The following is a 13,023-nucleotide window of genomic DNA, read 5'->3' on the forward strand; positions in this document are numbered from 1 at the left end:
GGTTCTGCTCAGCAGGGTGCCTGGCCAGTCCAGGAATTCCTGATCCCTGATTCCTGATACAGGATAGAGTCTGCAAGGCAGGATGGGGCGGGGCCAGGAGGGACAGCAGAGCAGGGGGTTCTCGATTTTTCAGATGTGGCCATCACTACATAATGCAACAATGCCAGTCCCAGCCCAGATTTGGGGCCTTTTTTTTTTTCCCCTTTAAATTTTAAAATTTGACTTACTTGAAAAACAGGTGTTTAGAGATCTTCCATCCACTGGTCCATTCGCTAAATGTTGCAGTATCCAGGGCTAGGCTAAGCCAAACCCAGCAATGAGAAACTCAGTATAGGTCTCCCATGAGGTTGGCACGAGAGACACGACTACTTGAGCCATCATCACTGCCTCACAGAGTCTGCTATAGCAGGGAACTGGGGGACACACCCAGTATTCAAACCCAGACACCCAGAGGTGGGTACAGGCCAAACACCCCTGCTCACCCGGCTTTGTTTAGTAGCAATGATTGTCAGAAGAAGGACAGGCACAAAGTTTTTTGGCCTGGCCCTGATTACCACATTGGTTTGTGAGGTCTTCCTTGGCTGGTTCATGAATCTGAGCCTTTCCGATGTCAGACTTCAACTTCAGCTGGGTGGGGTCACTGCAGGGACCGGGCAGAGCTGAGGAGTACCCCAAGGGAGGAGGTCAGGCAGCCAAAAGGGCAGGGCCAGGAACACGGCAGGAAGCCACTGAGCAAGCAGTGCGTTTTTAAAAAATTTATAGAGAGCTAGGATTTCCGCGGTCACTCAGCCTAATGCATTGTTCTCATTTAAACTAGGTTACAGTGATGATGTTGGAAACCATGCAATGAAACCAGTCAACGAAAATAAAGGTAATTATCTAATAAAGTTTATCTGAATTAGGCACTTGTTTAGGGAAAAAAAAAAAAGACCTTTAGGAAAGGGAAATGAAACCCTTAGGCATATGGGTCATTCCCACCCGTTAGTGACCCCATAACCGAGTGCTATGTGAGATGGGGTATGGGAGCTTCTTTCTCCAAAGACGCCATCTTTGGTTCCTTGAGGGAAGGCAACTTAGATCCGAGGAGGAAAGGTTGAGGCCCACCCAGGAAGCAGCTTCAGGCTCCAGAAGGCTGCCAAGGGGACACTGGCTCTCAGGTAGTTGAGGCAGGGACTTTCAGGGATGACAAAGTAACACGACAGTGCTTGGTTTTGCTGTGAGAGCTCAGAGGGGCCAGCCTGGCCACCCCATTTCTCAGAATCCTCTTCTACTTAGGGCTGTGAGCAAAACATTCTGTATAAAGTACTCCCCATGGTAGGAGCATTGTTTGGGCAGCCGGTGAGAACCCCTGATCCTCGGGGCCTTCTAACCAGATTAGTTCCATTATTCCAAGTGGAAGCATGTTCTAAGCCCCCAGAGTGCCCCAAGTGAGTCCATTCGTGCAAACACCTCCTATTCGCAAAGCATTTTTAGGAGGCTACCTCGGCCACCCACTTCTCGACACCTTTCTGACAGCTTTGCAGATGCTTTAGAGATCATGGGAGGCAGCCAGGATTTTGAGTGGGACTCAGTGGTGTGAACTGCTGCCACTAATCCTAAGCTGTCCTCTGTGTCTGTGGTCCTGTTACCAATCCCACCCTGGGGTGATCCTGAGGGCCCCTCTACGTCCCGGGCTGGCACCAGATGGCCCTGCCCTCACCAGCCTGAGCTTCCACCTAGGTCGGAGTCGTTGCTTGCAGCTGGCTGTCCCCTCCCCTCAAAGGCAGGATCCTTAGAAATCGGAAGGAGAATGTCTGAGTGGCCCCCACAGGAAATTCTGTCTAAACGAGAGTATTGTGGTTCTTCCGAACAGAGCCCCTGAACTTGGACGTGGAGTACACAGAAGTGGAGGTATCCTCCGTGGATCCTCATCGAGGTAAGGCCACCCTGGAGGGCACCTAGCCATCGGCTTGGGTGTAGATGCCAGGGAAGATGGTTTGCAACGGAAGGGGGCAGGGCAACATGTGCCGTGTTAACAATGATCAGTTACTGTCCTTCCAATCTTGGGACCTCTAATGGAGCGTTGACCAAGTACCAGGCCGTACTGAGGTGCAAAGCGGTGTGTTTTCTCTGTAAAGTCTTTTCTGGGGAGTTTTCCTTCTGAGAGTTTTACCTCCAAAGCGGTCCACCCCCTTGTCCTATCCCAGTAAAACAGTGAAGGATTTGTTACTTGAAAGGACATTTGGACCCAGACCTTGAAAAGAAGGGGATCCCTTCTAATTGTTCCCATGGCTCTGATTTGCAGAGTCTTGCAAGTGGTCTCTGACACGAGGATAGGGGTTGGGTGGCCTGCAGACCCCTCCCTCCAGTCCTGTGCTGGAGAGACCGATGAGAGGCTGGTTCACAACAAATGTGGTGCGTCCACCTCGGTAGCTTTGGGCTGGCTTATCTTCCTCCACCTTTGCTCACCTAGAGGCTCCTGCCTACTCACAGGAAACAGCCATTTGGAGCTTTCAGCCCTGCTGGGATGCTCCTAAGGACTTGCCATCTGTGTCCCCTTCTGCTGAGGCTGAGGCTGGGCAGTCCTGGGCAGTTCTCCAGGTTGGGCCTGCCCATCATGAGCCAAAGCCATGTGGTGATGGCTTTCTGAAATCACCCAGCCTGGAAAGAGCTTGGGATTCCTTCTTCCATCTTCTCTTGTGTAGTTCGATTCTGGATGTCACGCTGGTGAGTGAAGCAGGCTTTGCCCATTAGGGCTGCACCGTGCCATGTTGCACCCCATGACGTATATAGTATACAGCTGGGTCAGACTTCTCAGGCTTGGTCCCACAGGACTAGCTTACTTCCTCTTAGTGAAGAAATAAGGGGAAGAGGAAGGGCAGCAAGAGGATGAAACTACCCCAAGATTTTGAATGTGAGCAGAATGACCCTCCTGTTCCTTCTTCCCTCTGCACTTTCCCACAGCCCTACAGCAGGCAGTGACTGCCCTGGGCCCTCAGCTTCCCACACAGGCCAGGCGGGTTGAAGCCACAAGGCTGTGTATGGCCCCTGCCAGGCTTGAGGGTTAAGGAAACTGAAGCAGAGAGAGGAGAACAGGGTTTTGCCTTGGAGAAACATGCATGCTCCATTGCTTTGGGAAGGTTGCATGGTGGTAGCATCTGGGTTTCTTCTTCCGGTTGAAAAGTGCAGAGGAGTTGAAGTGTTGCAGGAGAGCTGCTGAGATGAGGCTGGGTTCCTGTCCTGGTGTCAGTGACCATTTGCAAGATTGGACACAACAGTGGGAGAAAAAGACTGCAAACCAGGCAGAAGGGCCAGTGAGCTCTGAGCTCTCGTAATCTAAGGGTACTTATATGTCTTCAGCACATTGTCTCCAAGGAGCAAGTTGCATGGTCACATGTTGTTGAGCCCTTCCTAACATGTTTCTTTTAAAACTTAGATCTTGCTCTCCGTTGGCCAGTATTTGTTACCAGGGCCTTCCATCCTGTTCTGTGTAGTGTACATGTGCCAGTGTAGAGTGGCAGCATCGTGCTGGTCAGGAACTGGGTCTTGGCATGCATCTGGCCTGTTTCCAGTCCCAGGCTCCCTCAGAAGGGAATGGAGACATGGAGGTGTCTAGGTTGGGATGCAGCCGGGGACCATGGCCTGAGCTCCTATCACCAAAGCTGTGGGGCTGCAACTGCCAAGTGGTTACCTTGTCCCAGCCTGCACAGAGGTCACTTGGGTGGCACTGGATAGCCTCTAGAGGGTTCACGTTCAGTTTTTCTGGACCTGACCTCCTTCTCAGCAGCCAAGGGACAGCGGGGGAGGTCAGGCCTGAGCCTCTGATGTCTGCCTCTGATCCTCCCGCAAGTGAAGAGAGAGGTAATAACTTGAGGACGAAAAGGCTTTGTGGGGTCAAGGCCAGTGAAGAGTAAACTTGGCCCTGTGTTGGACAGTCCGGTTCCCTGATCCCAGGGCTTCCCCTCCTCCACCTCTGGAGGCCGGGCTGGAGACAATGTGCAGCTCCAGCCTGGCTGGCCACTGATGATCTAGAAGCCCCTGTGGGTGAAGGCGGGGCGGGAAGGAACTCATCAAGTCCCTGTTTTTGCTTTGAATTTGCTATTGAGGCAGTTGCTGGGAAAAACCCCATGACGTTGAAGATACCTCTCACTCTGCTACCAAGAGAAAAACAGAAGCCCAAATAAAACCTCCTCCGGAAGCCAGGCTGACACAGAGACAAACAGCCTGCAGGCCTGGTTTAGTCATTAGCAGACAGCTGCCGGTGGGTAGGGAAGAGGGGGCAGCTGGAGGAGGGGACCCGGAGCCAAGTTCTCCCACTTCCGTCATAGAGCGGAGCAGACCAGGGGGCAGCACCATGCCCTCCCCCTGCTGGCCTGGCTGCTCTGAAGGAGAAGCTGAAAAGGACCTGCTACTCAGTCCTGACGGGGTGATGGAATGTTCCCAAGAAGACCAGAGAGCTCTGCTGGCTACTTCTCACGTGCCCTGGCAGAGGGGACAGGATGGAACTCGTGGAGCATCCACACTGAGTGTGCAGCCCTCTATTTCCGTTTACCACCCCTATCCCCACCCCATGGTGATGTGGCCTGGGTGGAGGAGGAAGGGCTGGCTGCACCTGACACATGGATCCTGTCCTGATCATCACACACTGCTGCTCTTTTCATACCCCATCTGCCCCACAGCTTGGAGCTCCCAACAGGCAAGGCCCACAGCAGGTGCCTAGGGTAGTGCTCAGGAAGTAACTTACCATCCCAGTGTTGAGCAGAGGATCTCTTGGGGGGTGTGGATGACCCCACATCAGGTCTGGGGGTCTCTAGAGTTTTCCTGGATGCCCCCTAAACTTGGGGGGTAGAGAGCTGTGTGGGCATCTCTGCCCGCCCCCAGCAGTTCTATCATGGTAGATGCTGGAGCCTAGGATCTCAGCCTCCTCACTGTGTGTGTTCACTTCTACCCTAGGGAAGTGGCTGTGGTGCCCTGAGCAAGGGTCCAGTCACCTCACCTGCCACACTGTTCTTCTGGGGTAGGCCCTGCCAGGAGCAGTGCCACTGTTCCCTGCTGCTTCAAACCGTGAAGGTGCCCTGGGTAGTTCTGTGTATGGCTTGGGAGTGGGAGACACTAAAGGTGTCAGCGGCTGCCCTGGCATGGCTTGGGGCCCACTGGGGTGGTGAGAGGTAGTCATGGGAAGAATTTTGCTGCTGTGCTGTAGAAAAGGCGCCACATGGGTGCAAGAGGCCCATGCATCTCCCTGGGGCGCAGAGGGCATGAAGGTGTGGAGGTATGTGATGACACACACATGAATACAGCAGTGATGCTTGTCCTAGGCCTGTGAGCAATGAGGCAGTGAAAAAGGTTGGTACTGGTAGCCTAAGAGTGTGAAGAGTGGCAAGGCTGTGCAGTGGAGAGAGTGGTGGTGGAGGGGTGAGTCCCTGGGGAGTGGAGGGCTCAGGGTGCAGAGCCCCTAGTTATACACTGAGAAGTATCGTGTGGTGCTAAGCATGGTAACAGGAAGTGTCCCGCCCTGCCTAGCGCTCCCTTTCCTGTAAAGGAATGTACTAGAACCCCCTGGGGAGCTCTTAGAAAACTCCTTGGCTAGGGCCAAGCATCATCAGCCTCTGCAGAGAGGTCCAGGGTTGCACAGAAAACCCAGCTGTCTGGAGCTGTGTGTGGAGTTCCTGCCAATCCAGGCTCAAATGCTGACTGCTGAGTCCCAGCTTGCCAGGGTGTGGGAGGCCATAGCCCAGCCCTTGTGGGAGGGGCTAGTGGAGCAGATGACAAGGGTCACTGTAGCAGGACAAGAGGTCCCCACGAGCTGGGTGCTGCCAGCCTGGGCAATGCATCTTTCTGGCCACCTGAAGCCTTCTGGGTCCAGGGCTGCTCTGTAGCAGGTGGCCTGTTCACCTCCCACTTGTATCTCAGCAGTCAGGATAGCAGGGTTCCTGCTGCTTCTGGATGGGCATGGGTGGGGTGACCTGGCCCGGGGAATCTCAGATGTTCCCGCTTTTGCTGTAGACTGACCTAAGGTCCGGGGCAGCTACTGACCTGTGCCTGGTCCCTCTTCCAGCTCTAGGAACGAAGGGCACGGAGACTGTGTACAGTGAGATCCGAAAAGCTAACCCTGGTGAGTGAAGGGCCCCTGATCTCCCACCCTGGGGCTCTCCCGTGGAATCCTGGGTGGAGCCTTGGGAGAGGGCTGGGCAGAGGGGAGGCAATGAGGGCCAGGCGGGTGACCACTTATGTCAGAGTTGCTGATTCTCCCACAACCCTTGAAAGGCAACCACACGCTACAGTCCCTTCAGTCAGCCCCCAGACTCAAACCAAGGACAGGACATTTTTCAGAAAGCTTGGCAGTACAACTATTTGCATAGCATTCACATTGAGTTAGATCTCCGAGTCATCAAAACATGGCATGAACCCTTTGAAAACCAGTGCTTAGGTTACATGCAAAAGCTCAGGCATGTTGGTATCCATTTTGCAGCAGGAAGAGGCTGTTGGAAGGGTGAGTCAGGTCCTGGAGCCCAGGCTGCATTTACCTACCCATCAAAGGCCACTCTGTCTGTTCCCCTCTGCTCCCCAGGGAACCTTCCCTGCTTCTTCCCTACCCTACCTCCTCAACCCTAGGCTTTGGTTTTGGCTGTTCCTGGGTTGGAGTTGAATGGGTTTGCACAGCCGCTTCCCTTCCTTTGGTTTCTCCTGCTTCAATTTCCTCATTGACTCCTTGTTGCTCATTGACAGCCTTGCACACCGTGCTGGGTGCCAGGTGCTGGGTTTTCATAATTACTGTGTTTAGCTCTGGTGCAGTTCAATCCATGGGGAGGACTTAAATTCTCAAAGTCAGCGACTGTGAAGACAAAAACAGCTTCAAAGACCAAGCAGCCTCAGGCAGTGAAGGGCTCTAGGGGAAATGGCAGCTCTGCAATTATCTTGTCTGTACCAGAGACTTCTGTAGAAGTGGGTTCTTTGAAATGCAATCATCAGTGTGGACTGGGGAAGGGCTGTGAAGGAGGCTACTCCAAGCATGGTCTGTGAACCTGCGGCAGTCCTGGTCTTGAATCCAGCCCACGCTTGGCTCAAACCCAGTTATGTCCTCCAGCACTTGAAATTAAACAGTCCTCCAGTCCTGGTCTAGGGCCCAGCACACACCTGGCACAAACCCACAGAAATGCCCTCCAGCACCTGAACTTGAACAGTCCTCTGCTTCTGCAGCCTTTGAGCATCACTCACTCAGAGGAGCCCTTCACTGCCCGAGGCTGCTTGGTCTTTGAAGCTGTGATCACTTCTCTCCAGTTCTACTTTTCTTCAAACTGGTCCATTCATGGGCAGAGCGGAAACCTGGTTGCATGAGGAAATTGACAAAGTGGGCTTTGGAAATCATTTCCTAAAGAATTTTTGGCTCAAGTTATCCCATTTTGACTTCTCAATATACCCAAAGCTAGTGACATGCAAATCTAAAGATAGGTAGGCCGTGCTCTCTCTCTTTCTAGTGCAGCAGAAAGCTAAAAAGATAAGGAGCAGGGTTCAAGGGGGTCCCCTGGGTCATTGTGTGGGAATGCTTTGTTCGCTCCTGGTGGTCCCTGAGGTGGTTCCCTCCTTGGGTGAATGCTCCAGCACCACTTTGAACTCACTGTGTCTATGCAAAAGCTCTTTTTTAGGGTTTCCTATATGTGCTTGTTAGCCCAGCACATCATCTCTTTCAACTTTCTTAGTATATGGGCTGCTGAAGCGAGCATAATCTCTTTCAACTTTCACAGCAAATCTCACTTTCAGACTAGGTTCAGAGAGTTAAGACACATTCCCAGGGTGACACAGCAAGCCCCTGAGTTCTGGCTCCTTCCTGGGAGTTGTCCTCCACACTCTTGACCACTGGGCTGTACTGTCTTTGGCTTCAGGAAGGAAGTGGTGAAGAGTGGAGGCCCCACGTCCTTACACCATAAGAGACCATGGCTTCATGGCCTCTGTCTTGAGGCCTCCACCTTTCACAAATAGGTGGGGAAGGTTCTCTGGCACCCTGTGAATGAGACAGATGGGACAGAGTTCCAAGAGAAAAGATCTCTTGGGAGATGTGGCATTCACCATGTGGGATGGACTATAGTGATCAGGGCCCAAAGTGGTGGCGAGAACTTGGTGTTTATGTAACATCTTAACAAAGACCAATAAACTAGAGACGTACCAGGACGGGGATCTTAAGCTTCCAAGGCACATTATCTGGGGAAAATTCATGGAGCAAGGCTGGTTTGTGTGGATCGATTTGAGGACCTGCCTTTGGGCTTCAGGACCATAAAACTGCAGAAAGCAGGGAAGTTATAGCAATCCTCTTGGATGCAGATAAGGAAACTCTGGTTTCCTGCCAAGTAGTCTTATAATTTTAGGGTTCAAAGAAAGAGAGGAGGTGGCTAGTTGGAGAAGACTATCTTAGGAGAGACAGGATCAGCAGTGGGGAGAAAGTAGGAGTTGAGCCTGCCGGATTTGAAGCCAGCCCTCATTCCATTTGAGCAGCAGGCAAAGTCCTTTCCTTGTTGGGAGAGGTGTGGGCACCACAGGGGACCTTGATAAGGTGGGTGGGAGATGTGCAGGAAGGCTCCTTGTTAAAGTTTACAGTGCATTGTCTTAGCAGTTTGGAATGCGCCCTGGTGCAGGGTCAGTGAACATTCCACTAACCTTGAGATTAACTGTCTCCACCCCATTGTATCAGGCCTGAGGGTGCAGGCCCTGCGTCTGCTTTAGGATGGAGTTAGCTAGCTGTTCAAGGAGGTTCCCAGCGTTTCCAGGCTGGTTCTAGATGGTTCATCCCTGGGAGTGCTCCCTGGCAGTGGGACTATTGCTAAGCACTGTTCCGAGTTAACAAACACCAGATGATGTGTCTTCTGAGAAAAATTAGCTTTGTAGCAGGCTTCTAAAGAAGATGGGGCAGGAGCCCATCTTCCCATTCAGTAAGGGGCTCGGGAATTTATGGAGTTAGGGTGCAACTGGGCAAAAATTAGTAACGAAACACAGTCAGGTACGGAGGACAGGGCGTGTGGAAAGTCATTTGTGTGTGTATGTTCCCAGGCATGCTTTTATGTGTGTCACATGCTGGAGTGTCATCTCAGATGTGTCTTCTTAGATCATAAGGAACCATTAAGTCATTCTCTGGCCAGTCTATGCTTTGCATAGATTCTAGTCACAACGAGCTGCAGCTGGGTCTGTCCAGTTTTATTAGGGAGCCTGCAAAGAGGCAGCTTGGCAAACAACAGGCAGGCAAAAGACTGTTGTGGGCTGTTCGTATGTTGGGCAGCTGAGGGAAGCTTGCTGTTAGCAAAGAGAGGGGACCCTCTTTTTTTGTGGCTGCAGAACCATGGGCATCCAAAGGTACCTTGTTGTAGGGATTCAAGGTGCATGGTGAGGCGCCCTGGTTTTGCTGGGAGATACTCCTAGCCGCTAACATGGTGTGCAACCCAGATGTCTTACTCCCTTTGAAACTCAGTTTCAGATGTGAGACTAAAGGAGAAATGAGGATAAGAGAGGCTCATGGGAGAGGTGCTACTTGTTCCAAGCAGTGTTGTTTTCCCTACTGTGTAGTGAATTTTTCATCCACTTTGGTTTAAAAACACAGTACTTCAGTGTCTGCCCCGGAGTGAGAGCAGAGCAGTCTCCAGACTTAAGGCCATGTTCTTGTTGCCAGTTAGGGCCCTGGTCTCTAACCTTCCCCAAGAGCTCAGGTCAGACCAAGCCCTGGGCCTGCATGGGCAGCGGCGGCACTTGGAGCAGACAGCTGCCCACTGCCATGGCTCTTGCCTTACTAGAAGGCTCCAATCCAGGGAGCCCATGGCTTCCTGTTTCTGGATATGTCTCCTTAGCTGATGCTCAAGGGGAGGAGGCTGTGGGCTGTGAAAGACTCCTTTTCCTGTTGCTGATGTCTAAAAACAGGGTTTTCTCGTTAATTCCCTGGGACTTCCTTCACAGTGACCATCTGCTAAGAAATCCTTTTCCTGCCACTCTCCCCCACAAAATCAGAAGGGAGACTCGGCCTCTAATAATTACCTCCTTCCTGTTCTCCCACATTTGCTCTCAGCCTCCTCTTGTCTAGGCTTTTCCTAGAGACCAAAGCCCATCTCAACTCCCCACCCTCGGATACATCCCCATACCCACCTGATTCTCTCTAGCTTGGAGGCCCTTCCTCCTTTGTCATCATTACAGCTGGCATTTACTGAGCACTTCCTGTGCTTCATCTTCAAGATTATCCTGGGCCTCTGTTATTCCCCTGAACTACAAGGGCGCGTGAGCCCAAAGCACCTGTAACTTGTCCTTGTCCTGAAACAGTGGGGACAAGACCCAGGGTAACCGGTTGCTGAGCCGTGTTCTTTCCTCAGTGTTGTCAAACCAAGGGCCACCTGCTCCTCCATGGAGCATCTTTCTTGGTCTGGCTTCCCTGGCAGCTTCCGCTGAATTGGAGACTCCAGTTCTGCGTTCTGTAGAAGTTAAGAGCCTGGTGTGGTCTGGCTGACCCCGTAGCCAGTCACAGAAACCACCTGTTGCCACCCAGACCTCTGTCACCTCTCTAAGAAGTAAGGGTGATGGTATAGTCTCTGGAGCCATGATTCCAAGGTTTATTTATTTTTTCTAAAAAAAAAGATTTATTTCTTTTTATTGGAGAGGCAGATATACAGAAAGGAAGAGAGACAGAGAGGAAGATCTTCCATCCGGTGATTCACTCTCCAAGCAGCCACAACGGCTGGAGCTGAGCCAATCTGAAGCCAGGAGCCTGGAGCTTCTTCTGGGTCTCCCACACAGGTGCAGGATCCCAAAGCTTTGGGCTGTCCTCAACTGCTTTCCCAGGCCACAAGCAGGGAGCTGGATGGGAAGCGGGGCTGCCAGGATTAGAACCGGCACCCTTATGGGAACCCGGGCATGCAAGGCGAGGAACTTAACCACTACGCTATCACGCCGGGCCCATTCCAAGGTTTATAAAAACAAAAATCACTTGGCACTAGTCCCACACTCTGTGTTTCAGATTCAGTCTGGGATGGCCTGAGGATTGGCATTTCCAACAGCATCCTTCCTGGCTCTGGTGCTGCTGGTTTGGGGAACCATACTTTAGAGAATCATTCTCTGGAATGTTCTGAGATGCCTTGAGATGTGCCACACTAAGACAGCAAGGAGCAGGGCTTTTCTTGCTCCCCAGAAATCCTAGAGCAGTTGTTTAGGTTTGGTTGGCAGAGAAAATACTGCAGGGGTCAGGGAATGACCCTCCCAATAAAATAAGACCCAGATCCCCTGTGGAGGTGGGAGTTTGGCCAACCTGGACTACTGGTTGAGGAGCAGAATCCTAGCTAACCTTCCCTGCTCCCACCCTGCACAGCCTTCCAGCCCATGGCACTTGGAAGCTGGCTATTTCGGGAAATGGCTCACAGGGCGTAGTTCTGGCTTCTACACCCCTTTTTCCCTGAAGGACACAAAGGAAAACCGCTCCCCCAGATAAGCAGAAGGGCATGGGGGCAGGCCGACCTCCAAGGAGCAGCCCCAGGAAGGGCCCTGGAAGGGGTTGTAGGGGCTGGCTCCGGAGGCAGGGGTACCTAGGCATGTTCAAAGGCTGTGCACAGGTCACCGCTTTCCATATCCATGTTCCATATCACTTTTCCAAACTGAGACCCCATATCCATTAGATCATAGCTCTCACCCCAGTTCAGGGCAACCACCCTGTACTTTGTGAAACTGACCAAGCTCCACCTGTTAAGCTGTTGACTAGTGGCTCTAGTTTATAGCTTATGGCTCAGTTTCACAGAAATGGGAAAGTGTCTGTGACCGTGCCCTTTTTAAAGCAGTAATGTCGGTGGTGCTAAGAAGGAGCTTGAAAACAAGTGGATGGTTCATGCAATAGTTGTCATGCTGCTTAGGTTGCCTGAATCCAGTGTTGAAGTCCCTGGGTTCAGGTTCCAGCTCTTCCCCCAATTCCAGCTTCATATAAATGCATACCCTCCAAGGGAGCAGACAGTGGCTCAAAATCGTGGGTCCCTGCTCTTCACGTGGGAGACCCGGAGTGAGTTCCCGGCTCCCAGCTTTCACCTGGCCCAGCACCAGCTGTCACAGACATTGGAGGAGTGAATCAGCAGATGGCTGTGCTCTCTATGTCTGCCTCTCAAAAGTAAATAACAGAAAGTAATCTAGGTACAGTTGGTTCCTTTCTTCTTAGAACATGGCCAGGCCCAGTTTACTCTCACCCCTGTCAACCTCTGAACTTACGTGGGAGGGCCTGTTCTGCTTCTGTGTTGTCTTGATTCAGACAGAGGGCACCCCTCAGGGCCTGGTCTTAGCTGTGGTGCTGTGGGTTTTAACCGGGCATGCAAAGCCTTGGCAAACCCTGCTCCTCATCTGTTGTCAGCTTCTTCCCCTCCTCCTTCGGGCCTCAATTCGTCACAGGAACGATGTGACTTTCTTTCCCTCTTGTGTTCTCCCGAGGACAGGAACTGAAAGCGGGCTGCACAGGTGCAAAGAGGAGCCTGCGTGGCTGCTCTCTGCCGCTGGGCTGTCTGGGCACCTGGCTGAGCCTGTGTATGCTGCTCTTCTGAGGCGCCGGGAGTCGGGAGGGGAGTGCCTCTTTATTCTGCTCTGGGGCTGAAAGTCTCAGAGTCTTGCGGCTTATTCTGAACGTGCTTCTTAGAATGGCTTGCAAGTCATCCAAAGCACAGCCCACAGATGCCTGTTTACGCTGCATTTGAAATCGGAAGCAAAGCAGTGTATTGCAATCAGCAACACAAATCCTTCCAGAGAAGCCTTCGACTGGCCTGGAGCAGTGTTTCCCAATGCAAGTGACGACAGTCGGTTGTCATAATTGGGGGTGGGGCCTGAGGCACAAACTGTCCCATCTGGTTGGTGGAGGCCAGAGATACTGTGGGACACCCTTACAAGCCCAGAGTGTTCCCACAAAGACGTACCCAGTCCAGTGTGGAGCCGTTTTACCTTAGAGGACTTCACCTCCTGTACCTCCTCCAAGGGGGAAAGCTGGGTTGCCTCCCTAGACGCCAGCTCTGCTTTCCCTGGGTCAGCCCTGGCGGGTGACCAGGGATACCTCTC

The 13,023-nt window shown here is 52.3% G+C and overlaps 1 protein-coding gene across 1 annotated transcript in view; it reads left to right on the forward strand.

Moving 5' to 3' along the window:
• The window catches only part of PECAM1 (platelet and endothelial cell adhesion molecule 1), a 45,214-nt gene that overhangs the window by 25,598 nt on the left and 6,593 nt on the right, over positions 1 to 13,023 (forward strand). The window contains exons 13-15 of the mRNA XM_058676175.1: positions 818 to 871; positions 1,853 to 1,915; positions 6,038 to 6,094. Coding sequence (XP_058532158.1) covers positions 818 to 871; positions 1,853 to 1,915; positions 6,038 to 6,094 — 174 coding nt within the window. The remainder of the gene's footprint in view (positions 1 to 817; positions 872 to 1,852; positions 1,916 to 6,037; positions 6,095 to 13,023) is intronic.

This window comes from Ochotona princeps, chromosome 17 (genome assembly GCF_030435755.1).
Source record: "Ochotona princeps isolate mOchPri1 chromosome 17, mOchPri1.hap1, whole genome shotgun sequence".
NCBI classification, from domain to species: domain Eukaryota; kingdom Metazoa; phylum Chordata; class Mammalia; order Lagomorpha; family Ochotonidae; genus Ochotona; species Ochotona princeps.